At 36.3% G+C, this 27,920-nt stretch overlaps 1 protein-coding gene and 1 long non-coding RNA gene across 5 annotated transcripts in view; one reads left to right on the top strand and one right to left on the bottom strand.

Annotated features, from left to right (window-relative positions):
* Window positions 1-858: 858 nt before the first annotated feature.
* Kics2 (KICSTOR subunit 2) lies at window positions 859-26,380 on the bottom strand. 4 transcript variants are annotated; one of them, XM_013360117.4, is made up of 4 exons: window positions 25,842-26,380; window positions 19,369-19,654; window positions 6,518-7,329; window positions 859-2,477 (listed from the first exon to the last, which is right to left on the bottom strand). In XM_013360117.4, the coding sequence occupies exons 1-4, from the start codon at window positions 26,074-26,076 to the stop codon at window positions 2,404-2,406; spliced, it is 1,407 nt and encodes a 468-aa protein (XP_013215571.3). In that variant the 5' UTR covers window positions 26,077-26,380; the 3' UTR covers window positions 859-2,403. The 4 variants fall into 4 exon arrangements, with proteins under 4 accessions (XP_013215571.3, XP_005328747.3, XP_040136315.1 ...); XM_005328690.5 differs by having other exon boundaries at window positions 859-7,329; window positions 25,842-26,379; XM_040280381.2 differs by lacking the exon at window positions 25,842-26,380 and adding an exon at window positions 25,447-25,625 and having other exon boundaries at window positions 859-7,329.
* Window positions 25,990-27,920, top strand: part of LOC120888283 (uncharacterized) — a 112,044-nt gene continuing 110,113 nt past the window's right edge. The window contains exon 1 of the long non-coding RNA XR_013440537.1: window positions 25,990-26,597. This is a non-coding gene — a long non-coding RNA (uncharacterized LOC120888283). The remainder of the gene's footprint in view (window positions 26,598-27,920) is intronic.

The raw sequence follows: 27,920 nt of genomic DNA, 5'->3' as shown, positions 1-27,920 counted from the left end.
TTCTCTGAAAGTTCAGGAGCCTGACACAGGAGGCTTCCCAAAATCAAGAATACCTCAAAGCTGCAGTGGATGTGGCAACTCCCAGAGACCAGCAACCCAGATTCACCTATAAGTGTCTTTAATAGTAAACTTCAAATCACAATTCTATTTTGGGGTATGTGAGTACTTTTCAAGAAATATAATAACAGGGATCATTTTATGGAAATCAATTTCACATCCTCAACTTCCTTATGAACTCTTTGCTAAAATAAGCCTGTGAAGGTGCCATTCATAGGCTACATGTCTTCTACCTTCTCCTACATGAAAACAAGCTCATCTCTCACCCATAAGTTTATGATGATGTATGTGCAGACAATTTTCCATGGGGTTCTCATGTTTCTGTAGGTCTTGAGAGTGAAGCACTGACTGCCCTTAGTTCAGGACCATCCTTCAGGGATGTCTGTATAGCAAGCATCCTTGGAAGTGTGTCTTTCTTCCCTGTAGAGACAATCCTGCTACTGTGACTATAATAATTGTCTTGTCTTCTGCCAACATCCATGTTTGTGGCAGGATAGCTTGTTAGCCAACAAGTAGGGGGAGACCAAAAAATTAGGATTCCTTGTTCTTAATATGGGGTATTATTGCAAGATGTAAAAATTCCTGTTCACGAAAGAAAGGAACATGGAGACAATTTCTTTAATCAAATCACCATAAACAACATACCTATTCATTTGAAAGATATATTTCAAATTAAATGTAACTTTTATGCTTAGCATATGTTATATTTTCTAATGCATATATATATATCATTTGGTCATTAGCTCTTAGAACCTATGGTAACACAACATTTATATATATGTATGTATATGTATACACACATTTAGAAGGGCAATTAACATTTTATTTTAATGTCAATAATTGCAGTATATAATAAGACCCATCTTTGGGGCGAAACAAAATGATTTCAGTTTTTTGACACTGCTAAAGATTGAACACAGGGTTTCATGCATGCAATCTACCATTGAGACATACCATACCCCATTCCCTAAACAAAATAATAATTTTAGGGTTTTTTTTTCCATAGGAAGGTATACAAGTGCCACAAATTTAAAGACTATTCAGTGGGTTATCATTTAAACATCAGAGAGCACATTCAACCTTTGTTTTTCTGGGATTGATTTATTTCACTTAGCATGATAGTCTCCAAATCCATACATTTACCTGCAAATGTCACAAAGTCATTCTTCTTTATAACTGAGTAATATGAGGAGAATAGAAGTTCTGTGGTTTAGACACAGGGGAATCAAGGAAAGGGAGGGAAGATAGGAATAGGAAAGGCAGTGGAATGAATCGACTATCACTTTCTTATGTACATATATGAATACACCACAGTGAATCTCAACATCACATACATCCTAATTAGAATAAGATATATTTTATGTTTGTATAAATATATCAAAATAGATTCTACTGTCATGCATAACTAAAAGGAACAAATAAAAATTTAAAAAATAATAAAATAAAAGCTATTCAGCATTTCACTGGTTACAGCCCTCGACACTCGTGGCTACCTGGGTGGTTGGAGCCAGACTGCTTAACTACAAGCACCAACCAAGCAAAGAATCACATTGGTCTTCGTTAACTTTTATCACCACCCTTCACATAGTCAATTTTTAATAGTTGTTAAATGAATGAATGCTGAACACTAGGAAGGAGTCGTTTCATATCCTGTCGTCTTCTGCTGGGGGCGGTGGTCAGGAGAGCAGCTCCAACACTGACCTACCCTGGAGTAACTAAGACCAAGATGACCCTGGGGGAAAGGAGTGTCCTGTACTGCCATGTCTGTTCAAAAAAGAAATGAGCCTAGGCCTAAAACCTAGAATGTCAACCAGCTGAGTCACTGTAAGTCTCAGATCACACCACTTATCAGATTTTCTAATTTAACTGCATTCCAGAATTTCTCTGTTGTTTCCAGACTGGCAAAAGCAGAATTCACCTTATGGACAAAGTTAGCAAAAACCTTCAACTATTTTCCTCTCCTAGGTCAACAGCAGATGCCATCCTACATTCTTCTGCTGCTGCTACTGCGTGCTAAGCACCCCTCTCAGAATGTACTCCCATACAGTTGCTCCCGAGAACCCTCCCTGAGTTATACCAGGGCTAAGAGTACCACCTCCAGGCCTGGATGTTAGAGAGCTACAGGAAAAGGAGCCCATTTGTCTCTCCATCTTCTAACCTGATATCTTACACATACCATATGGTTTTATATGTAAAGTACCCCCAAAACAGACCTTGTCATCAAAAGCAGACTGAAAAAATATGCAAACAGTCAAAATACTTGCATTAATTAAGCCTTATGGATTTATGTGATACCAAGAAAAGTCTCTACAGGCAGAAGTGCACGTCAAGCCTATTTCTTCTGACTCATTTCCTCTGGAGAAGCTGCTTAGAATAATTCAGGCAAAAGGCCATGAAATAATTGCATTGGTAACAGGAACCTGGTAGAAAAGTAGAGAGGGAATTGCTAAATTAAACTCTACCTACAGGGCTTTCTTGGGGAGTCACATGGTATTCCTTCTTTCTCATTAAGAAAGGAGAAAAATAACTTTTTCCTTAAAGAAAAAAAAAATCAGGGGCTAATTTAATGATTTCACACACTAATTAAAACAAATAGAATAAGAATGATCCTAATAAAACATTACATAGGAAAACTACTCTTGGAAATATTTATTAGGCCAAATTATCTGCTAGACACAAACAGCACTGCTTGGCTTAGTTGGCTAAAGGTCCTGTGTGCTCAAAGTGGCTAGGCTTCATTGTGTTCACCCCATTAGTGTCAAAATTGACACACACACACACACCCCAATACATATTCTTACTTACTGAAAAAGATGACCTGGTTGTAAAATCAATCAAAACGAATACTTCCAGATGCTACTTCCCCAAAGTGGGTCAGAGACCACTGGGGCATATTCTGGCTCCCTGAGACATGGGTGGGGGTGGTGAGTGGAGTGGAATTGGTGAGGGCAATATCAGAAACTAAGGGAGGAAGGAAGGGAAAAGGGAAATGGAGAGAGGGAAGAGGAAAGGTGGAGGAAAATACTCAACAGTAATGAAGACAGAACCGGGAGAAAAAAAAGGGAAAGTCATAATATTTACACAGAAGTATCTTGAGGTGAGAGGGGAAAATGGCTGCTTTGCTTCAAATTTGAGGTTAAACATAAGAGGCAAAAATCCTTAAAAATTCATGTTTCTTTTAAAATTCTACAGCTTCTCTGGAAGATGCTAAGGAACTAATTCACTATTTTAAAAAAGGCAAAAGGAAAAATCAGATTTACCAAGCCATTCCTATATAATTGTACTTCAAGGTAACCAAATATTGGGAGATGAAATTTTTCTTTGTAAATATACTCTGGCTAATAAAAAAGGAAAAATGTAATTAGAACATAACCAGATTGTAGCTGATATAAACTATCTAGAAGACACACATCCATAATCACAGTTCAAGATTTTTTTTAAATAAATTTTTTAGTTGTAGTTAGACACAATATCTTTCTTTATTTTTACATGGTGCTGAGGATCAAATCCAGTACCTCACACATGCTAGGCAAGTGCTCTACCACTGAGCCACAACCCCAGCCCACAGTTGAAGACTTTAACACACTTCTCTCAAGAACTGATTGATCAATCAGACCCCTAAAAAATGAGTTAATAGAGAATAACTGAAACAATGCTATCAACCAACCACAAAAATTTGGGAATAAAGAACCACAAAGATTCCAAAAGAGGAAGAGTGGATGTGTTGGTTAGGCATTTATCTGCCTCCTCTTCTAAACTAGCTCTTTAAATGTTATTCAAATTTCACATGTAAGCATAGGTTGGTCATAGACTTAAAAAGAAAAAAAAGGAGAGATGTCAAATTTAAGGGAAGAGGGGCTCATCTTTTATTTATACAGCTTTTGAACACTAGTTTTCAAAGTCTTTTTTATATGAATGATCTCATGACAGTCTTACTCTATCCTTTGAAAAAGGCAACCCATGTTTTCATATCCTATTTTACAGAAAGAGAAATTGAACTCAGAAGCTAACTTGCCAAAGAAATACAACTCATAAATCAGCTGCTAGATCAAAAAGGTGGACATGGTTTAAAGATCACCTGATTGAATCCACTGGGAGTACAGTGAAGGATCAATTATTTCTTGAAAGCAAATTTTCCCAATATGTCCAAAAGTAGAAAGCAATTATAAAAAGCGTATTGGCTCCTCAGTTAAGAAATAGGCTTTGGACTGGGGATGTGGCTCAAGCGGTAGCATGCTCACCTGGCATGCGCAGGGCGCTGGTTTTGATCCTCAGCACCACATAAAAATAAAATAAAGATGTTGTGTCCACCAAAAACTAAAAAATAAATATTAAAAAAATTCTCTCCCTCTCTTAAAAAAAAAAAAAAGTAGGCTTTCCCCCCCACACACACACACTACCCAAAATTATGTATGGATAACAGATTGGCCCTGAGAGGACAAAGCTGTAAACATTCACCCTATGTCCAAACAGAACCCTCAAAAGAAACACTCCTTGAGGGACTTCTTTGGCAGACTTGGTGCTGACCATGCTCCCAGCTACCCAGAAAATCATAAGGTTGTGGTTTTAGAAATGAATTTCAAAGTAGATAGTCGGCAAGGAATGTGCAGATTTACTCTTCCAATTAGAAAAACACAGGTGTTAAGAGATCATCTTCTTACTGTAGTTAGAGGATAAACCTGAGAGTAAAAATGACTCTTCACTTGAACCAAAATGTTTTTTAATATAATAAGAAAACTTTTTTGGAGGGTTTAAGAAATCATTAGAATATCAATATTTAATCTTCAGAATCCCTCAGTACAGTCTATGACAGCTGCAGTGATTCATGAATTGTCTTAGATTTTAATATTTACATCTGCCTTCTGTTCCTTGTAAATTCTTTTTTGTTTAAAAAATAAACATACAATTCAAATATGTATGCATTTGACAGCTTAAGTGTCACATATGTTTTATTTACACCCCTCTGTGTTCCACTGAAGCACATATTATTTTAGGTACATGGGGGAGCCCTATCATTAAGGCTCATGGTGGTTTTATCCAGAGGAAAAAAATATACAAACACCAAGGAATATTTTTCAGTTACTTGGCAAAGTACAAAAAAAGAAGAAAAATGATTTGACTCTTTAGTTCCAACTGTTTTCAATTTTTTAAGTAAGGTCAATGTTGTAAAATCTGTTCATATTTTTATAGAACCTGAGTGAATAAAATGCAGAGATAAATCACTACATTCTATTTAAAGCAAACTGGCTTTTTACAAATCATATGATGAGAGAGAAATAAAGAAAAACACATGTTCTCTCCAGAAAGTAGGCGGGTGTGTTCTTCTACCAGGAAATCCAGACTAGGTGGGCAGTCTTCCCACTGACTGGAGGCTCCCTGGCTCTGCTGATGTTACTGGTGTGTCCTCCTTGGACACACAGTGCAACAGTGGGTCTGCATAATCATGAGAAACAGCACTCAGCTGGCTGTAACATTTTACACAAACTTTGAAAGAACTACCAAGTAGTAACAACTTGGTTATTCTTTCTGGTTCCTTTTTACTCTGAAACAGTAACGGAAATGAAGGATTTCAGAGTCCATTATGCCTTTACTATTCCACTGACTTCTCCATGAACACCTACTGAAGGAAAATGAGGAGGCCGACAGTGCTAAGATGTAGCACTGCTACTAAACATAATTTGCAGGAGGCAGACATAAAACCCAAGTTCAGATGTGCTAAGTACTCAGTTAATTACTCAACTATGAAGAGGTCTTCTGAAAGCACAATTGATTTTTAGTAAATGCAAGGCATCAAGACCTTCATTTTGATTTTATAAAAGCAGGGCACATTGTATGAGAAGCTAAAGTGGTTGAAAAACCAAAACTGATACTTTCTGAGCCTAAAAATAACCAGGGAGTAGAGCCAAAGATGAACATAGATTTCAGCAAAAAAGTGATAATAGTCAAAGAGATAGTACGAAGAAGAAACCTCACGATGGCTTACACTGACTTTAAAACAATAAAAACTTCAAACTTTAAAAAGGCAAAACAAATGCAGTTTGACATATAGATCACTCCAAAAGAACCAATGCCATTAGAGTTGCCATGAGGATCATCTGAACTGTTAAAAGCTGACATTACGCTACAAATCTGATTCACCTTTAATTGCAATGACAGAAAATGTCCAGTCCACATAAAATAGAGGAAAAATACAGGAGAAAATACTGGAACTACTTTGCTGAACAGTGGAGATACACAGCAGTCCATGATCACTTCCCAGATTACTCTTTGGATACTTAATTCAACTGGCCTTAATTGCTTACAAAGTGTACTACACGATTAGGGAGGATTTGTCTTTAATACTGCTCTGAAAGAAGCATGAATGGACGTAAATTCTTGCCACATACCACTGCAGATCATCAGAGCAATTAAGAACACAAATTCCAGTCTTAAAAATCTCTTACACAAATCACTGGCTAACCTTTGGATCCAGGTTTCAGACTTGCAAAAACTTTGGGGTTCTTAAGGGCAAGTGAGAGCTCATTGAGGAAGGAAATAAAGTGGGAGTCTCGTTCAGATTTTTTTGACTCAAAAATGACAACAATAGTAAAGTGAGGTTCTGGGCGGGTAAGGAAGTAGGTACTCTGAACTTTGTCATCATAGAAATGAACCACTTTCTCCAAGCTGTTCAGGTCTGTTGTCCGGTCTGTCATGATCATGATGACATTGGGCCAGTGCATGACTGGCCTGTCACTGGGCAGAGACACCACGGCTGGATACTGGTCCACACCCTTAGGGGCCTCCCTGTAGGAATGGGGGTGGTGGTAGCCATGACCCTGAAAGCTCTCTGAACCTCGGTTGTCAAAAATTAAGGACACGTTGGCAGCATCATACTTCCTGATGAAGCTGCAAATCTTTCCAAACAGGTCTGGGTTAGCTTTTGCAGTCAATGCTTTCATTTCTGAAGCTGTCGTTTGCCGGCTCAGTGCCTCATGAAAGTAAAAACTAAACTTGGCCAGGAGCATGTTTTTGAGTTTCATCAACCAAAGGAAAAGGTGTGGGGGCTGAACAGCCTTCTGAGACTGCCCTCCAAACAGATGTTTCTTCGTCTCCCGCTGCTTTTCAAAGATCTGGCCCCAAGTCTGAAGCTTAGTGTGAGCACTGTGCAAGTTAACCAGGGATGGGAGGAACTTCCACTCTGAGACCTGGGCCTGGGCCTTCAGGAGATGACTCAGAACATCGACTTCCAGCTGGAAACTGCTCTCCAAAGGGCTGAGGATTGGGTGATGAAACCTACAAGAGAGATTAGAAATCAGGGGAACATTACTCCACATTGATGTTTCCTACCTTGAAAAAAAAGCCCACATGGCCAAAAAATATTATTATTTTGAGGACAGGGAAGGAAAGATGAAAGAATTCCACATTGTTTTATTTTCAGAATTATGTTACCATCATATATTATGGAAATAGCCTGGAGTTTTGTTTTGAAATGAGAGTGACTACCTTTTTTAGATATAAAGAAATCAAATTTGCTATTAGTCTTTCTTAATTTATTTATTCTGAGAATTGTATGACTAACTATCATCAAAACAAGGCATCCTCTTTTCAGGGTGGTTCTGAAGAGGTACAGATTTAGAAAAAAAAAATGTTACTAAAGGGGATAGGACTGGGGCTCAGTGGCAGAATGCTTTTCTAGCACATGTGAGGCACTGGGTTAGATCCTTAGCACTGCATATAAAAATAAGCACATAAAATAAAAGGCATGCTGTCCATCTACAACTATAAAAATTTTTTTAAAGTCATTAAAACATCTGTTGAGTACATACATAAAACAGATAAAGTCATTTATTATACTCCACGAGGCATTATTAAACCTATTGTACAAATAAGAGTACACGCTATAAACCTATATATGCAACTTAGTAGACAATCAATAAATGTTTATTAAAGAAAAACAGACAGCATTTACTAGACAGCCCTTATTCAATCCTAGTTCCAAATTCCCTTCATATTTAATCCTGGTTAAAAGATAAATGGTGGGGGCTGGGGTTGTGGCTCACTGGTAGAATGCTTGTCCAGTATGTATGAGGCACATGGGTTCAATTCTCAGCACTACAGATAAATAAACAAAATAAATATACATTGTCAACTAAAAATATTTTTTAAAAAGCTAAATGGTGGCCAAATAAGAAATATCTAACAATCACAAATTAAGTAACTGGAAGAAAATCATCACAAGTATATCTAAAGTTTTTAAAAAATCTATTTATATACTCATTTAAGGGATTATGATTAGAAGAGTCACGTAGCAGGTTGGACATTATAAGATAGAAACTGATTTTCATGTCAAAACAAATAGTTATTCACATAAAAATAACATTATTTTCACTTATTATCCACATTTTATCCTCAACATCCTCAAAATGTTGAAGTTAAAATACTAATGGAGGGTCAAGTCTAATAATATACTAAAATAATCAAAAGATAAGCCAGATTTCAAAATCTTTTCGCTCACATGCTTTATTAATTTGTGTTCTTCAAACATTACACACTTGGGAATAAACATTCAGGAAGTCAAACACACACACATACACGTGGTAGCATAAGTCTCAAAAGCATTGAATTCTATGAAAGGCTCCTACCATCTCAGTCTCCAGGCCCCTTGGTGCTTATGAGCATTAAATACCACCATATTCTATAATCATGGCTACAAGGAAAATCTGCCAAGGAACCATGAACATAGAACAATTAATCAGAGGAAAATGGTATGCAATTGGAGAAAACCCTACTACAGATGTTCCCTGAATGACAATGTCAATATCCCAGTAAATCCATACTCAATTGAAAATATCTTAAGTCAAAAATGCATTCAATACACCTAACCTACAGAATATCATCTCTATGTAACAGTATACTGGGGAGTATAGGTTGTTTACCTTGTGACCATGTGACTGGCTGTGAGTGTGGCAAGCTACCAGTGTCCAGCACAAAAGAGTAATATACTACATATCAGAAGCCTGGGAAAAGATCAAAATCCACAATTTGAAATATGGTTTCCAATGAATGGGAATCACTTTTGCATTATTGTAAAGATGAAAAAATACAAGTCAAATCAAATCATTATAATTCAGAAACCATCTACAAAATAATATTTCTGATACTTTTCTACTATTTTCAGTTGGAAATCATCATTTATATCCAGTGCTGTCCTTGAAAGGACATGAATTCTCTGTATAACCTTCAGAAAGAATTCTGAACAAGCTCTTTCATAACACATACTAAAAGTGTTTAAATGCTCGACATTTATTAAAGATGAATGTGAATGTCGAAGCTATTTTTCATTTTCAAGAAGAGCTAAAAATTCATGTTGATGTTAGTCTGCCAAGACACAGAGATTAGTATTATGATGCATCATTTCCCTGTTTCCACTCTGTGTGCTTCATATTATTCACAACTCATATTATAGGGGGATCTGTTAAATGGTTGTAATCCAAAAATAGATACCTAAGCTACAGCAGCAAGCCTGAAAAGAGTCTAGATACAGAAGAAATTGACAATTATTTGCAGAAAACATTTGCTCTAAAGAAGATAGGAAAGGGATGAGGGAAGGTGAGTCGGCATGCTCCACAAAATAGAGGAAAATATAAAAGAAGTTTGTATAATATTCTAATGAGGAACAAAATTCCATTTGAGAAACAGTACCTTTCTCAAATCTACATCATGAGTTCCTTTCAAAAGATCTATGCCGGTCCCATGCATGTGAGAAGCCAGAAGTCCAATTAAAAATAAATCTAAAGCACGACTATAAATATACTAAAAGCCACAGAACTGCATACTTAAAAATGGTTAAAATGGTAAATTTTGTTCTGTCCATTTTACTACAATAAAAAGAAATCTATAACCTCTTTTCATTTAAAATGATTAGTTTATTGATTTTCAGAAGCCAAAACATTGAGGATATAGTAGTTTCCCTAGCTGTGGGGCTTATGTTCCAGGACCCCCAGTGGATGCCTGAAATCTCATAGTACTGAACTCTATGTATACTTTTTTTTTTCCTATACATGCCTATAATAAAAGTTTATCAACTAGGCACAGCAAGATAGTAACAACAACTAATACTAAAATAGAACAAATAGAACAATATATCATAATATAAATTATGTGCATGTTTTCTCTCTCTCTCAATTGCCAAGGAGTGGGTAGCTTATACAGTATGGATATATGGGGAAAAGGGATGATTCTCATTCTCACTCCATTAAAACAGCATGCAATTCAAAACTTACAAACTGTTTATTTCTGGAATTTTCCATTTAATATTTTTAATCATGACTGACACATGGACAACTGAAACCAAATAAAGCAAAATCATGGAAAAGGAGGGACTACTGTAACAAAGAAGAATTAGCCAGAGATTTGCCCTACAGGACCTTCCACAGTAGAAGGAGGTATTTATAATAAGAAGTAGAGAGTAATACATTTATAATGAAGAATAAAAGTAAAATAATAGTTTAGAAGAACTAATTCTTTTCCGTTGAATAATTATAGAGGCCATAGAGGAAATGGCATTTGAATTCAGCCATGATATTTAAATACCTAGAAGCATCTAAGAGATAGAAGCCCAATGACAGGTGAACGCATAAAGAAAATGCAGTATATACACATTACGGACTATTATTCAGCCTTAAAAAAAAAAAAATCCATAGCCATGCATGGTGGTGCACGCCTGTAATCAAAGTGGCTTGGGAGACTAAGGCAGGAGGATACAAAGTTCAAAGCCAGCCTCAGCAAAAGCGAGGTACTAAGCAACTCAGTGAGACCCTGTCTCTAAATAAAATATAAAACAGGGCTGGGGATGTGGCTCAGCAGTCAAGTGCCCCTGAGTTCAATCCCCAGTACCCCTTCCCCAGAAAAAAGAAAAGAAAATCCTTACATAGTACATAGTTTTCTTCTTTTCAAGAAGAAACTTGAAAACTTTATGCTAAGTGAAATAACCCAGTCACAAAAAGATCAAACTCATAGAAATAGAAAATAGAATGATGGTTGCCAGTAGCAGGGACAGGGAGCAATGTTACTCAACAGATTTAGTAGGATATCAGTTTTAAATATGAAAAATGGGTTTAGGATTTCTGTTTTATAAGATGGAAAAAATTCTAGAGGCGGGAGGCATAGCTCAGTGGTAGGGTGCTTGCCTAGTACGCTTGAGGTCCTTGGTTCAATCCCCAGCACTGGGGGGAAAAAATTCCAAAGAGCTATTGTATAAGAATGTGAATATTCTTAACACTACTGAGCTGTAAACTTAAATTTTATTTTTTTAAAACCATAATAAAAAATGGGGGAAAAAGAGTAGGTGGAATTTAGCCATGTGAAGATGGGGTCTTGATTTTCTGGCCTCCAATTCTTACCACCCTTGATTCTACACCCTTTGCTGCAAAACTCTGTTGCTATTTCCAAAAGCACCAGAGAGTACTATCTTACCCCTGGACTAACTACTAGGTCATGTGACTTGATTATGGCTAAAGAGATATTAACAAATCTGATGCAAAGGCTTTAAATGAGTTTGGTTGAATTTATTCTTTTGCACTGTGAACACTGCTCCTGGTTAGAAACTTCCCCTCCAACCCTGGCCTCAGAATGAACACATGGAGGAGACTTAAGCCCAAAGCTCACAGCAAAGAAATAAGCCAGTAAGACCAACAGTGTTAAGCAGAGCTACCCAAATGAACCCAGCTCAGACAATCCCTCTAGGGGGCAGAATAATGGGTCAATTTGGGAGTGGTTTGTTATATGAAATTACTGTGGCAATAGCTAACTGATAGACTATAGAATAATGAATGTACATTGTAAACACAATAACCAAAAAAAGGACCCAAAACAGAGACAGGTAATGACAAATAATTATGAGAAACATCAAATTATGAATTGTTTTTTGACTTTTGCTTAAAATCTTCAGTGACTTCTGTTTGGAGCCTCTTCCTCTAAGAATTTGGCTGCAATTTAAGGCATCTGATGGGCAGTGGTAAATGAACTTGAAAAGGTAAGCTCAGACAAAATCACAAAAGACTTCACTTCTTCATGTTAAGATCTAGGCACGTCAAATGCCTAGAAAGATGCTACCACAGAAGATACTATTATTGGTTTTGCCTATGGAATTTTTAATGGGCAATAATTGATGATGTTGAATTATACAAGTGAAACTAACAAACTATTTCATTAACAGTCTCATTATCACAACTCATTTCTTGAAGAAAATAGAACATAAAGCCTAAATAAAAGCCTAAATAAATCATAGTGCTGCCCTAAGTTAAAATCAGCAAACTATAGTGACACAGCCACATCAATGTTTATAGCAGCTCAATTCACAATAGCTACACTAGGGAACCAACCTAAGTGTCCCTCAATAGATGAATGGATAAAGAAAATGTGGTACTCAATGTAATATTACTCAGCTTTAAAGAAGAGTAAAATTATGGAATCTGTCAGTAAATGGTTGGAGTTGGAGAATATCATGCTAAGCAAAATAAGCCCATCCCACAAAATCCCACAAAACCAAAGGCCTAATGTTTTCTCTAATATGCAGATGCTAATTCATAATAAGGTGGTGGGACACAGCAGAGAGGCACTAGGGAAGAATAGCGTTACCTTAGATTAGGTAGAGGGAAGTGATAGGAAGGGAGGGGAGGGGATGTGGGGATAGGAAAGACAGTAAAATGAAACAGACATTATTACTGTATGCATACATATGACTGCATGATCAATATGATTCTGCAACATGTGCACTCAGAAAAGTGAAAAATTATTTCCTATCTATGTATGATATCAAAGTGCATAAATGCATTCTATTTTAATGTATAACTAATTAAAACAAATAAAAAATTTGTTAAAAGTCTGCCCATAAATAAAACTCATACCTTAAAATGAAAAAAAAATCTGTCAGCTGAAGCATTCAAATAAAGAAACTGTTTCCTAAAATGAAAATTTATATAGGTCAATTTTTGAAAAACATGTTTTTAAAATTCTAGCTATAAATTTATGATTCCAGAATATAAATCATGGAATGATATATTATTCCCATGCCAGAAATTGTTGTTGTTTGTTTGTTTGTTTTTCAGTACTAGGGATTGAACTCAGGGCTTCATGCATGCTAGGCAAGCTCTACCACTAAGCTATATCCCTAGCCCTAGAACTTTTTAAGATGCTATCTAGAAGCCAGGCACAGTGGTACATGTCCATAATTCCAGCTACTCAGAAGGCTGAGGCAGGAGGCTAGCCTGGGCAACTTAGTAAATCCCCATCTCAAGAAAAACAAAACAAAACAAACAAACAAAAAACCAGGCTGGGGATATAGCTCACTTGCCTAGCATGTGGGTGACTCTGGATTCAAACCCTAGCACTGGGGGGGGGGGGGGGAACTATTTAGAATGCATAAGTAATAGCTTCCTTCCTTCTTTACAGCATTATTTCTTAGAATTACATTTTTTATTTAGGACAGAACATGTTAATTTCCATTTATAATTCACCTTCCACTTTTTAACCATGAAACAGAAAGGTTAGCTAGCCAAATTTTCTTTTATGCCCAGAGTACAAAACAGGTAGATAAATTCAAAACAAATTCTACAGAATCAGGAAATAAAACCAAGTTCTACCTCTTCTCCAAAGTATTCAAGGAAGAGTAAACACTCTAATCTTGTACAAGCTGAATTCATATTTCTTATTCTAAACAGAACACAATGAAACTCTTGTATAATTAATAATTATTAACATAACACAATTTGTTAATAATTCCATTTGAAATTCACCATCACAAAGGACTGTGATTCTTAAACAAGAATTTACTTTTGCTTAAAAACAAAATAAGTTTATCAAAAGAGGAAACTTTTAATATCATTGTACTCTGAACACAACTGGTTCTCAAAAGAAAAAAAGAAAAAATTGGCTTTCCATTCATCTTTTTTTAATATATATTTTTTAGTTGTAGTTGGGCAATTATTTATTTATTTTTATGTGGTGCTGAGGATCAAACCCAGTGCCTTGAAGACGAGCGCTCTACTGCTGAGCCACAACCCCAGCCCCTCCATTCAACTTTGAAGGGAGATTAGACACTGCAATAACTCATGGGCCTCAAATCAAGGCCAGAGAATCAGATTCCATGTTATTCATCAAACTTGTTAATTTTTAAATACAAAGACATTTTATTGTTTGAAAGATAACCCTATTCACAAAATTTTATATGAAAGTTCTGACATGTATCAATTTTATTGGGACAAATAAACTTTCCTTGTCAAAGAAATGGGTCCTTTAAGTAGAGGATTAGCTCTTTCAATACAAGAGATCACCAAGATATGAATTCTTTCTCTAGAGCCCTAGAACTGCAAAAGAAATGTGTTTGATGTGGTACAGATGCTAAATCAAAAAAGCTTATAGAAAAAAAGGATGTTAATCTTGTTAACAATGGAAACCATGTTAATTTATACCTAATTAATCCTACTTCCCAAAGAAAGTCAATAGAATCTTAACTTCTTAGAATTTCTTTACTAAGGAATTTATGTTGTTCAAATTAACCCAAACTCCCTAACTTAGACTATTTTCAGGCTAGAATGTGTCTGTGATCATAAATTCCTTTTTAATTAGAGAAAGGTAACATGGGTAAAAGAGACTAGAGGAGAAAACATCTATTGGCCATACGCTATACTGCAATTCAGTTCCATCAGATTCCTTCGACATCCACTCAAAAGATGAGAGGTACAACTAAGCAACCACCCTAAGAGTTTCAAGAATGAAATCTGGGCTTTCATCAGAAAAGGGTGAAATTTATAAGTCTCTGGAAAATGGAGTTTTTCCAAGAAGGTTCAAAGATGACAGACTAAAAATCTAATGAAATCAAAATGGCTAATCACTCATAGGAGAGACACACATGCATTCACAATACTAAGGCTCAATACCCAGTAGATGAGTTGACATCTTCCTCTTATTTATTGTACAACTATGTATCAGTATCACTGAGAAGTCTGAAAACACAGGCTTCTGGACAGAAACATTAAATTTTACTCTCTTGGGGAAAAGGAAAAGGGCTAGGAGTGGGTATTTTTCTTAAGCTTCCCAAATATTTCTGCAAACCACTTCACCTTAGCATTTGGACATCTCTGCATGACATTTCTTCCTCTTAGTATCATATTCCCAATTACACTTGTTTTTGGTTTGCAAAAAAAATCATTTTACTAAAAGAAAATCTGTATTAATCAGATTCATGGAAGAAGTAAATAAATGAATATTCTAAAAAAGTATAAAATTTGTAAATGTTTAAAAAAAGAAAGTGAATATATTTGTAGGCATAGACTATGTCTCAGGAATAACAGAACTCACTAATTTCAGCTGCCCCTTTAGAGGGCTAATATTCAGGGGCAGGAGAAACACTACACTATATGTTCTTTGGTACTTTATTCATTGTGAGTCATATTACCTACTGAACAATAATAAAAAGAAAATTTAGAACTGTCATACGGATCAAAGAGATATGAATATTAAAAATAAAAACCAACTATAAAAGACATCTGTGGGACACCTGGGGAATTGTGAATATGAACTATATGATTACAGCATTACATCTTTATAAAAGATAAAATCTATTTAAATCTATAGAAATCTATTTCATGTTCTAAGAAGCATATGTAAACATAACAGAGTTTTTATACTCAGGAAATTCAACACTGATTTTCTTCTTCTTTTTTTTTTTTTTTAAACTTTGAGACAAGGTTCTTGCCTAGGTTGCCAAGGCTAGTCTTGAATTTGCAATCCCCTTGCCTCAGCCTCCTGAGTAGCTGGGATTATAGATATACACCATCAACACTGGTTTTCTTTTATCTTTAAAAAAATTTTTTTTAGTTGTAGATGGACACAATACCTTTATTTTATTTATTTATTTTTATGTGATGCTGAGATCAAACCCAAAGCTTCAAACATGATAGGCAAGCGCTCTACCACTGAGCCACAACCCCAGCCCAATGCTGGTTTTCTATAATCATATAATATATATTTATCAGATAAAATTTGATTTGTTTTGCAGTACTCAAGTTTGAAACCTAAGCCTTGCACATGCTAGGCAAGTGATCTGCCACTGCCTTCATCCCTCGCCTCGATTACTTCTATCTCTTGTACATAATTTAATTGTTGTTTGGAAGTAAGATACAAGATGATTGCCTCTTACTTCTAAACAATAATAAAATTATATACAGAGAGAAAACAAACATGGAAAATTTTAACAATATATAAATCTAAAAGAGATATTTATATGTGCATTGCACAACTGTTTGTATTTTTAGTAACAGCTTTACTAGTATTTCATTCATGTACCATAAATATACCATAAAATTCACCCATTATGAGTATATAATTAAATGGTTTAGCATTTTCATAGAATTATGCAACCATCATCACAATCAATTCTTCTTGGGTGTATACCTCAGAGTAGAATTGCTGGTCATATGGTAATTGTGTTCACCATACTATGCCTGCAATTTTTCTATTGAATTAAAAACTCAAAATTAAAAATTAGGGGAAAACTTTAAGAAATAATAAGCACAAGAAAAGAAAAGAAATAATAAGCTTACAGCTATAATCCCAGTGACTCAGAAGGCTAAGACAGGAGGATCACAAGTTCAAAGCCAGCCTTGGCAAAAGCAAGGAGCTAAGCAACTCAGTGAGACCGTGTCTCTAAAATAATATATAAAATAAGGCTGAGTTCAATCCTGGGTGGCCCCCCTCAAAAAAAAAAAAAAAGGGAAATACTAAAACTTAAAAATATATTAACCAAATCATCTTGTGCTCTGACAAAATATGGACATTACATGATTCTATGTAATACATAACTCTTATTCTTAGCAGAGGAAGGTAGTAAGTGCTTACCATGACTCCTGAAGAACCAATTTTATTTAGTGACTTGCAAAATGATCAATGGAGGGAAGTTACTTATTTGGAAAATAAGAAACATCTTAATATTTTATACAAGCAACGATGCATCATAAAAGAATATAAGCTCTATTTAGGATGTGGTTCAGTGGTATGTATAGTGCATACTTAGCATGCAGAAGGACTTGAGATTAATCACTAGCTCCAAAAAGAAAAATAGAAAAACAAAAAGAATATGATTCTAAAGGTAGAAGAGGAGGAAGAGTGTTTAACTTCTATGAGATTTCATACAAGGAGCATTATCTACACCTAAGATTTAAATCAGATAATATATATAATATATACCATAGGGTCTGTCACACAGTAGTTGCTCAATATGTGCCAGATTCCTTAATAAATAAACAAATAAATATTCCCACCCTCCATTTATATAAGCTGTAGAATCAATTGCCGCTTTATTAAAGAAACATTGACATTTTAGTTTTGAAACAGAAAGAAATGCATGAGGCTACTTTCAAATTGTTTTCTCCAATTCTAGCCTTTCATCTGAGTCCTAGACCCTAATTTTCAACTGCCTGCTTAGTCTCTACTTGAAAATCTGTAGCAACTCTAACTCAACTTGCCCTGAATTTTTGCTTTTCTTTCTAAACTTCTCCCCTTCTTGACTTCTCAGTTCTGTAAATGATATTATTATTGGTGGAGCAAAGCTCCAAATCATCTTTGACAGCCAAGACTTGTAGACTTCTGGTCATCAGCTTGTTTCCTATTGTCTTGCAACAATGTGGAACCACTACCACTTATTGGACTATCTACCCTTTCCTTCTGCAATCACTATCTTCACCATCCCATTACACACTCCAGTGCCACAGTAATTAGTCTAAGGTAAAGATAAGGGTATTATACTTCCCTGTTCAAAGAACTTTTCATAGTTACCCATTACTTTAAAGTATAAACTCTCAACCAGGATAAAAGCTATGTACTGATTCATTCAGCAAACATCTACTAAGCACCTACTGCCTCATTATCAAGGTTATTGAGAGAATGATGTGGTAGTGAGCACATTATTTTAGGCAGATATCAGGTGCACAATGCGTATTTGGTAATAAATATATTAAATTTTAGTGGGGTATAAACAGACTGTCCCTGTCACCAAAACATCCTTTGATCATTGCTTTGTGAGCCTGGTCTTTCTTCTCAGGTCCACATTTACCTAACAGTATTCTTTGCCTTTTCTTATGTAGGATATCTCCTCATGTTTGGGGCTTTTTATTTTTCAAGTCTTTACTTGGTAAGGTAGAAGGATTCATTACATTAGTGTTTTAGGCAGGACAGTGTGGATGAACATTAATATTTGCTTCTAATGGGATGTTTTTCTGCAATTTTCTCATGTGTACAATAGCCCCCAGACCCAGGAACAAGCTCTTGGGCATTTTCTTCTAGAGTTCAAAATTAAGAAAAGAAAAAACTGATGCTCTAATTATTTTCACTTCAAGGTAATCAAGATTTTCTCCCTGAACTTATAAGATATTTATTTTGCTTGAAATTAAAAGTAATTCACAATAATAAAAAAAATCCACCTTTCTTTTTTAAGCAAACATATCTGATTTCATATCCAAAGGGTGGCATTCTTCAAAGAAATCACTCTCCAATCATTCCAATATACAATTATCTAGTTGCTATTATGTACAAGGCACTATGCCAGGCTTCAAGGAAGCAAAATAAAATTTGGTTATTTGCTTCAGTGATATTCACAGTGCTTCTAAAATTCTTTTGGTATTACACTTTGGGCCATTTTGCAGTGAGCAATGCAACATAACTGGTCTCATTTCTGTAGAAAAGCAATATCCTTCAAACAAAAGCAATTTTACAATTGGTCAACATCTTTAAAAAAAAAACTTAATATTCTCCTTCAAACAACTTTTTAGTTATCAAAAAAAAAATTAAGTATGCCTCCTCAAAAATAGATGCTTGTCTACACTAAGGAAGTTTGAAAACAAAAAACAAAACAAAACTATATATGACTCTGAAAGAAATTACAAAGGAGATCCCAACACATGTTAGTAATTGCTACATCAGAGTAACAACTTAGCTGATTAATTTGAAAAGGACAATACATGGTATGTTAAAAAGTCACATTACTTTATATAGTTTCCTTACTCTTAGAACTATTTCATAAGCAGCAAAATCAATTTATCATACAACTTTAAAGAATTATTTCATTCTCAATTTTTGCTATTGCTTAGAGAAGTATCTGTCCAACATGGTGTTAACTAAGCTCAAAGGTGCCTAATCTATTCCTGTTGATTAATTAATATAAATAAAATGGAATATAGTTATTTCTTCATAGATCTTAGTGTGAAAAAAATTCAGAATCTATGTGGTAATAAGAGGGCTGCCACATTTTCTCCCTCCCTTCTGCCCTACACTGACCTGGAGCTGTATTTCTTGAGGATGGTGTCCAAAAGGCCAACAAGCTCTTCAGCGTTGATGAATTTCTGTGTGCTAAGTGTGTACATCTTCTCATAGAAGTCTGCAATCTCCATCCGAGCCTGAACGAAGAAGCAGAGCTGCTCTGACAGATGGGACAGGAGTTCTTCCACATGAGGTGCAGTCCCACCTAGGGCCCCACGGCCAGTCACCACCTTCTTCAGCTCATTATGCAGGGAAGTATAGATGGTGCGGATGGAATCCTTCCGACTGAAGAAAGACTGGCCCCCTGGCGGGCAAAGGACATAAGCACATGACAGGTAAAGAAGATAAACATAAGTGCCAATCACCTCCCAGCATTCAAAAGGAAAGAACCAGAACCCACAGAACTCAATGAGTTTACATCTATCATATTTTCAGATTTTTGGTTGAAATACAAATATTTTATGATTCATAATTTCACTGAGGAACAAGTTAATTGAATATATTATGCAATTCATCGGTGTAGCAGTGGACCCATACAGGATTTTTTTTCACCCACATTCCAATTCTCCCCATTCTACCACTCCATTTCAATAAGCATTCAGATTTATTTAAGAGCACAATTAACCTACAAAATAACATTGATATGGACCTAAAAAGCCCTCCTCTCACATAAATATATATATAAAAAAACAACACCTGAATTATTAAACACTTGTTATTTCTGGAGATTAGAATTTTCTGTTTCTGCTTTAGAGTTGCATTTCCTTTGACTCTTAGTTTTTAGGCTGTGCTAGAAAATGGAATACACACATCCCTTTTATGCATGAATACCTACTGGGATGTCAGGGGAAAAAAGAAAATCTCAGCACTCTTGACAATATAGGTTATGATATGATAAGCATCACCCTCTGAATTATTAAGATCATGAAGCAATTATAAGTAGCTGCTGCTGTAATTCAGAGATTCCAAATGAAATAAGCAGAAACTAAGACTAACTACAGCCTACACAACAGTCAAAAAGGATCAAACAGCATAGATACCATTTACTTCTGTATTTATACATTATCAATTATATTTCTAATTATAAAGTTAGCTTTGTGGATAATTTCTTAAGCAACTCAGCACCCCACCAAGGAGCTAGAAGCAGGTCATGTTTAAAACAGTGATTTATAGGAATATTTTTTTTTAATTCAGAGACCAGTGAGTTTAAATTTTCTGTTGATAAACCTAGAGTGTTATAATGAATGAAGTATTATTCTATACATATTAAATAAGGGTAAAAATCATTTATCAAGGCATTTGTAAAATACTCACTTAACAATAAACTATTTCACAATATTGTTTTTAGTTCACTACATGGTTAATGCTTCAAGAAATAAAACTTTGCCAGGCATGGTAGTGCCTGCCTGTAATCCCAATAGCTCCAGAGGCTGAGGCAGGAGGATTGTGAGTTTAAAGCCAGCCTCAGAAACTTGCAAAAAAAAGTTGCAGGGCCCTAAGCAACTTAGTGAGATCATCTCTCAAAAAAAAAAAAAAAAAATATATATATATATATATATATAGAGAGAGAGAGAGAGAGAGAGAGATTGTGTGTGTATGTGTGTGTGGATATATATATAACACGTTATATGTGTATGTATATATACTTGTACACATATAACATGTGTGTGTATATATACACACACACCCACACACACACGTATGTATGGCTGGGGATGTAGCTCAGTGGTTTAGCATTCCTGGGTTCAATCTCCAGTACCAAAAAAAAAAAAAAAAAATCTTTCTTGTTTTGGGTGTTTTTTTGTTTTGCTTTATTTTTTTACAGTAGGCTAAGGCATATAACCCAGGTATATTTCACGACTAAATTAAATCTCCAGTCTCCCACCCTTTCTTCGAGAGGGAGTCTAAGGTGCCCAGTCTGTACTCAACCTTGTGATCCTCCTGCCTTAGCTTCCCCAGTTATTGGGATTATAGGTATGCAGCACCATGCCTGGCTAAGAAATGAATCTTAATATCCCTTACTACTAAGTTGGGTGAATAACTTGTCACAGTTTAGCCAGGACCTTTCCGATTTAGGAACTAAAAGTTTGGCTTCCTGGGAGACTCTTAGTCCAGGTTTATTTTGAGACTGGGTCCAGCTATGTTGCCCAGGTTGGTTTCAAACTCATGGGCCCAGGCAATCTTTCCACCTTAGCCTCTTGAGTAGCTGGGCAGGTGTAGGCTACCACACTCAGCTTAAGTCTAGGTTTTAAAACCAAGTCCTACCTTCTGTGAATCCTTGATTCTGGACAAACTTAATGGTGGTAATCCTTCTTAATATTAACTCTACTACTGATACTGTCTAAACACAATGAACAACACACACCTTTTCTCCTACTAATAGGTGCAAATACCATGACACAAGTAGATCAATCATCACACTAGCATTTCATACAGTAAATGTACCCTGGAGGGTCTGTATTCCTCCCATGCCCATTTTCAGTCTAGTTCTGATTTTCTAGAGTGATGAGAAGAATAAATAGGCCTCTGTGCCCATGTGTAGGACAAAATCTCTTAGGTTAAGAAGGAAATAAAAGTGTCATATAAACTCCCAAATCTTTGGAAGTGTGAAAGACCTGGTTTCAAATCCCAGCTCCCAAGCTTAAAAAGCTGTGTGATGTTCAAACTACCTATCATTCAGAGCCTTAATTATTGTTGTTCAACGTTAACATAAAATTAGTAGCAGGATGCATAGTGCATTCCTGTAATCCCAGCAGCTTGGGAGGCTGAGGCAGGAGGATCACGAGTTCAAAGCCAGCCTCAGCAAAAGCAAGGCACTAAGCAACTCAGTGAGATCCTGTCTCTAAATAAAATACAAAATTGGGCTAGGGATGTGGCTCAGTGGTTGAATGTCCTGAGTTTAATTCCTGGTACTCAAAAAACAAAACAAAACAAAAAACTAGTAATAAAGCTGTTAAAAAGACAAAATTAAATAGTACTTGTAATATGCCTGGAAAATACATGCTCAATAATGCTAGACTCTTTAACTTATAACTGATATGAGAAAATTCCCAATAATATATTATTGAGTTTTGAAAACTCTATAACAAACTGCTACTTGACAAATAGCCAGTTGACCTTAACTGTGTACTCACTTCCACTATCAAACAAGTGGCCTTGGTGAAAATTTTAACTCTGCATTGAAAAACATACTTACCTTCATCAGATTTCCCTTCTCTGGAGGAATGGAAAGACTACATAAAACAGATATCTTTAAAAGCTTATCAATATACATCCACCACCAGTATGTGAAACCAAGCAAATCAAAATCAATATAAGAAAGAGAGAAACAACCATTGCATTTCTTTTAAAAACTCTCATCTATCCTAGTTTGGAATATCCAGTCAGACCTAGTATTCCTCTACACTGGGAAACAAGAAACACTTGATTTCTCTTTCCATTATTTTAAATTTACAAAATATAATTGTTTTGAATTATTCCTAGGAGGCTTTAGTTATGAATGTTTAATATTTTTCAAGATTCCAACAGTTCATCTTGAAATTTTTTAAGCATATTAAAGGAGGATGTAGGGCTGGAGTTGTAGCTCAGTGTTTAAGCACTTGCCTATCACGTGAAGCACTAGATTTGATTATCAGCACTGCATATAAATAAATAAAATAAAGGTCCATGAACAACTAAAAAGGAATATGTAAAACATCTTTTGTATTTTACTCTACAACTTCTTGCTAATGATAATTTTTAAACATCAGTTCTCAAATCATTTTCTACTGTGCCAAATTTAGCAATCAGATTTGAGGTAATTCTCCAGTAACAAAACAAAGGGAACTAAATTATGGCGTTTTAAAATCCTCCACAGGCACTGAATCAGCACATTTTAATCACTGATCCTTCCCAAACAGGTATTATTCTTCCCTCAAAGGAAAGAGAGGTGCTAAGACCAAGAGTCCACCCAAAGTTTTTCAGTAACAGAGCCACAACAGGAACAAAAGACTTCTGTCAAATCTGTCATTTGTTCAAAGGCTTCCACTTGCTTCAATAACCAGAGTTCACTGCTATAGCCTCAGACAAACATCAGTCACAAGATAGTCACTTTTTTTTTTTAATCTGGAACTTGCTCAGACAATAGATCTTAATTGTTCTCACAACAAAAAAGAAAAGAGAGAAAGCATGTGAGGTGATATATATATATATATATTAATTAGCTTAACTGTGATCATTTCACAATGTTTATGTATATCAAAACATCAAGTTGAACATGTTAAATATATACAATTTTTATTTGTCAATTATTCCTCAATAAAGCTGAAAAAGACTTAAGCATGCATAAACTTTTTGTTTTACTTTATAAAGAAAACCATATAAATATTCTAATTAAATATAAAACCATATAAATATTCTAATTGGCACAATAGTTGCAGAACATGAGAATGTTTTAAATTGCAAAACAGAATTTTTTAGAAAATTGACAGTCAACCTAATAATCATGAGGTCCTATTATAATTACACTGACAACACATATGTTCAAAAATATGGACAAAAAACTAAGATATTCGCAAAGTTAAAATTTAAATTCTATAACTTACATTTGCTGCACTATTACTTATACATGTAAGTTATGAAGTACTAAAGTTAAACACGCCATTTTCAGAATATTTACTCAGAAGTGAGGCCATCACCTGGGAGTTTAACAGTGCCTGGGCATGTCTCATAGTGTGAGCTGCTGGGTAGGTCAATTTTAAGGACAGCCCTCAGGTTCACCCATTCCAACTGGAGTTCAAGCAGAACTCTTCACTTTACACAATGGCCACTTCAGAGATCCCAAGTTAGAGACAGTAGAAGACTCATACATATGTTCTTACACATAGGGCAGCCACTTCTGTATACATAAAAACCTGGTTCATACAATGTACAACTAGAATACCAGATTTTTTTTAAAACTGAAGTCCATAAATAGGTTTTAGGAAATCCAACCACACCCTATCAGATTATATGTAAAATTTTGTGTACATATATATTTTTGTTATTAAGGACACAGTTTTCATCAAATCCCCAAGGATGAGCTGAAAAAAGTTTTAAGAATCATGACACTTGGATCAATCACTATTCTTTATAGGTGGGAGAGTCAAAAAACTACAACACTGTCAGAATATTAACTATCTTCAATATTATAGCTAGAATCCTCCCCCATTTTCATAAACATATATATACACATACAAACATGTCTCTATAACATAGTATGTATAAATGATGACATACATACATATTTTTAACAGATTGTAAGGATAGCTCAATCTGACAGTTCAAAGGCAGTTCAGGTTTGAATTCTTCTACTCACAATGACAAACAATTTGTTAATCTGTAAAAAGGGAAATAACATGTAACAGCAATTGCATATTTACCAGATGCCAGTGTGGGGAAAAAAAAAGGAGAAAAAAAATCATACAAGTTCAAACTATCTGACCCATGTTTGCCAACAAATTAACATGCTAAATATTTGAATATCAACACCATAAGAATCTCAAAGCTCAGTCCCTTAAGTGTGTACCAAAAGCTCAATAGATGGACACTATCAGACAATACATGGTTTAAAAATGGAAGTTACGCCCAATTTTACCTTTCTATTCTTATATTGTTTATATGTGTCCTTCATTCACCAGACCCTCTGTGTATCTGATAATTAAAGAGGTTAAAATAAGCCAAATACTAACACATCCCAAAGCTCCAGAATTCAAACCTTTATTACCTTAAGAAATATTTTATATGCACAGTTTTTGGCTCTTACATCTATTATTTCCATATCTACTCAGATTATATATATATATAGTAGATTCAACTCTTTTCAGTAGTAAATATATATTTACTATATATATTTACTACTGAAAAGAGTTGAATCTGCTTTTGCATCTATTTTTGGACATAAGAGATACATGGAGTGCTAATGCTAAGAGCATTTACCACTTTCCTCCTAAGTCCACTTTCTAGTGTTCGGCGTATTTCTTGCCTTCCCTGCCTAATATCCATCTGTTCTTCATTCATTAAATATGTACTGACTAGGAAAACGGTATAGGACTCCATCCATAACACTCAGGGCCTTACCCTTAATAGGCCAAATAGTGTTCATTAACACAATCTGGTTATATTGCCAAGTTTTGCTTCTCTGCAGTGTCACTAGTTGGAAGAACGAGGACACAGGAGTTTGGTTAACTTCTCATTTATGGCACCTATCCATGCACGAGGCATAATGGTAAACCCATCGGTTTGAGGCACAGCCCTGCTAAGAACATCCTCCCAGTCGGTCTATCTGCGACGCAGGCCGATGGGCGGGGTTTGTGGAAGCCAGGGAAGGAAAGGAACAGTGGGAGGAGACCTGGGAATGCAGAGTTGAGCCTGCCGCTCAGAGCGACAGAGACAAGAAACCCAAGCCACTGCCGAATGGGGAATGTACTCCCTTTCCTTCCTCCTCAAGGGGCACGGGGGCGGGGCGGAGGTACCTAGTTTCTGCCCCAGGTAGGTGAGGCTGTGATAGACCTTCTCGGCCGCGGCCAGGTGCGCCAAGGCCGCCAACAGCGACAGCCAGCTGCCCCCCGCGCTCTTGTTGGCCTCCCGTTCCTTCTCCACATTGTCCTTGGCCTTGTCGTAAGAGAAGATACCCAGGTGAGAGAAGAACGTCTCCAGCACCGCCTGTTCCACGGGGACCGGGGCGGCCAGCGGGATAGACTCCCCCATGCGAGCTGCACTGCAGCTCGACCCACGTGGCTGTCCTCTCCCTCGCACTTCCGGGTTCTGAGGGAACAAGCATGCGCACAAGCGTGCGTGAGCGTGGCCGCCCCCAGCGGCGGGTTGCAGAGCGCGTCGCCGCCCAGGTCGCTCCCGGACCTCAGAGAGGATGCACGTGAAAGCCAAGGAAAGGAGGAAGGTAAACCGCCCCTGAGCGCCTTCGGCGCTTCGGCGGAATTCCGACCGGTCGGGCCTTCTATTATGGAAGGCAGCTAATTCGCTGCTGCGTGGAGCCGACCGCGTTCTGAAGTGAGCTAGACGCCCCGCCCTGTGAGCCTGCGTCGTGCTGATGACGCCACGCTTACGTGATGTCAGTTCTTGCGTTAACATCTGGCCCGAAGTCAGGGGCGGAGCAGGAAGACTAGAATTGTGCCTGGAACTGTGCTCACTTTTCCAACAGGGCCCCTAGTTAGCGTGTATTGCCTTTAAACCAACACAAGTGAGTGGCTTGCAGATGAGAAGCCTGACAGGTAAAGGTTTCTATCTTGTCCCCGTCGTCTGATTTCCATCCCGTCACACACCGTCGGTTAACCCCGCTCTGTTCTAGTCGTGTAAGTTTTGTGTAGACCAGCGCCCACACAGTGCTCCCAGACGTGTCTGTTCGGCTTGCCCATCCTACCTAAACGCCAGGCTTCCTGGAGGAATTTACAGAATGAAGGACAAATTAATGTAAATTGGTGCACCTTGTCGTTAAGATTAATTACAAGTTCTCTTGAAGTTTGTGGGTGACCATGAACCCGCCTTGTATTTATGCTCACTTCTTTGAAACACTGCCCACTACTCGATTTTTCCTCATTCTTTCCTTGTCCATGCTTAGTTAGTCATACTGCATTTAATTGCATATATTTATTTGTCTTTTCTGTAATTACTGAGCTACCTAGAGCAGAGACTAAGTTCACTTAACCGTACAATCCTTACATAACAGGCAGCACAGTGATGTTTGTTGAAATAAATGAAAGAACTGTCTCTTTTCGTTTTCCCGCTTAAACTAGAACTGTTTGGTCATGACTAACTTTTAACCCAAATTCCACTAATTTAAATTTTAATGCACATTTGTTGTGCATTGTGCAACTCTTACCTGCCCTGAAGAATGTCATCGGAGGGGACTGGGGTTATAGCTCAGTGGTAGAGCACTTGCCTTGCATATGTGAGGCCCTGGGTTCCATCCTCAGCGCCACATAAAAATAAATAAATTAAAATAAAGGTATTGTGTCCATCTACTAAAAAATATTGAAAAAAGGAATGTAATTGGAAAAGATCAATACTATTAACTGTGTTTGTAGGGCAAAATGTTGTACCTGATAAAGGCGATTCTCTATTTGGAGAGCAGTGTTATCTTTTTGGAAGAATCTGGGAAGCTTCCTGAAGGCGAATGTGGTGGTTGATGAATGAGTAGAAGTTAGTAATCAAAGAAAGTGTGGTACTAGCAGCCAAACTAACAGGCAATGAAAGAGATTACAGAGCTCATAAGACTAACCATGTAGTTTAAGAATTCTTTAGAAAATAAAGGTGGCATCATAAATCAGTGTTTAAAAGAAACCTCATTCAATTAATAGTGAAGGAGACATGATTAACTGTATGAAAAAAAGACTATCGACTTGTTTCCTACAATAAAGAAAATTAAAATGTATTTTTAAAGCACCATAAAGAAACTAGAAAAAATGCAAGTGAATATTTCATTGGTGTAGAGATAAAGAAAAGCCTTATAAATGAATAAATTGGTACAATTTACAAAGGAATTGAATGACTTGACTATATAATTTATATTTATAATTTTTACATGTCAAAGAAAA

The sequence above is a fragment of the Ictidomys tridecemlineatus genome, chromosome 6, assembly GCF_052094955.1.
Source record: "Ictidomys tridecemlineatus isolate mIctTri1 chromosome 6, mIctTri1.hap1, whole genome shotgun sequence".
Lineage (NCBI taxonomy): Eukaryota > Metazoa > Chordata > Mammalia > Rodentia > Sciuridae > Ictidomys > Ictidomys tridecemlineatus.
Note: the sequence above shows the minus strand (reverse complement) of the source record. Positions and strands in the feature narration are given on the sequence as shown.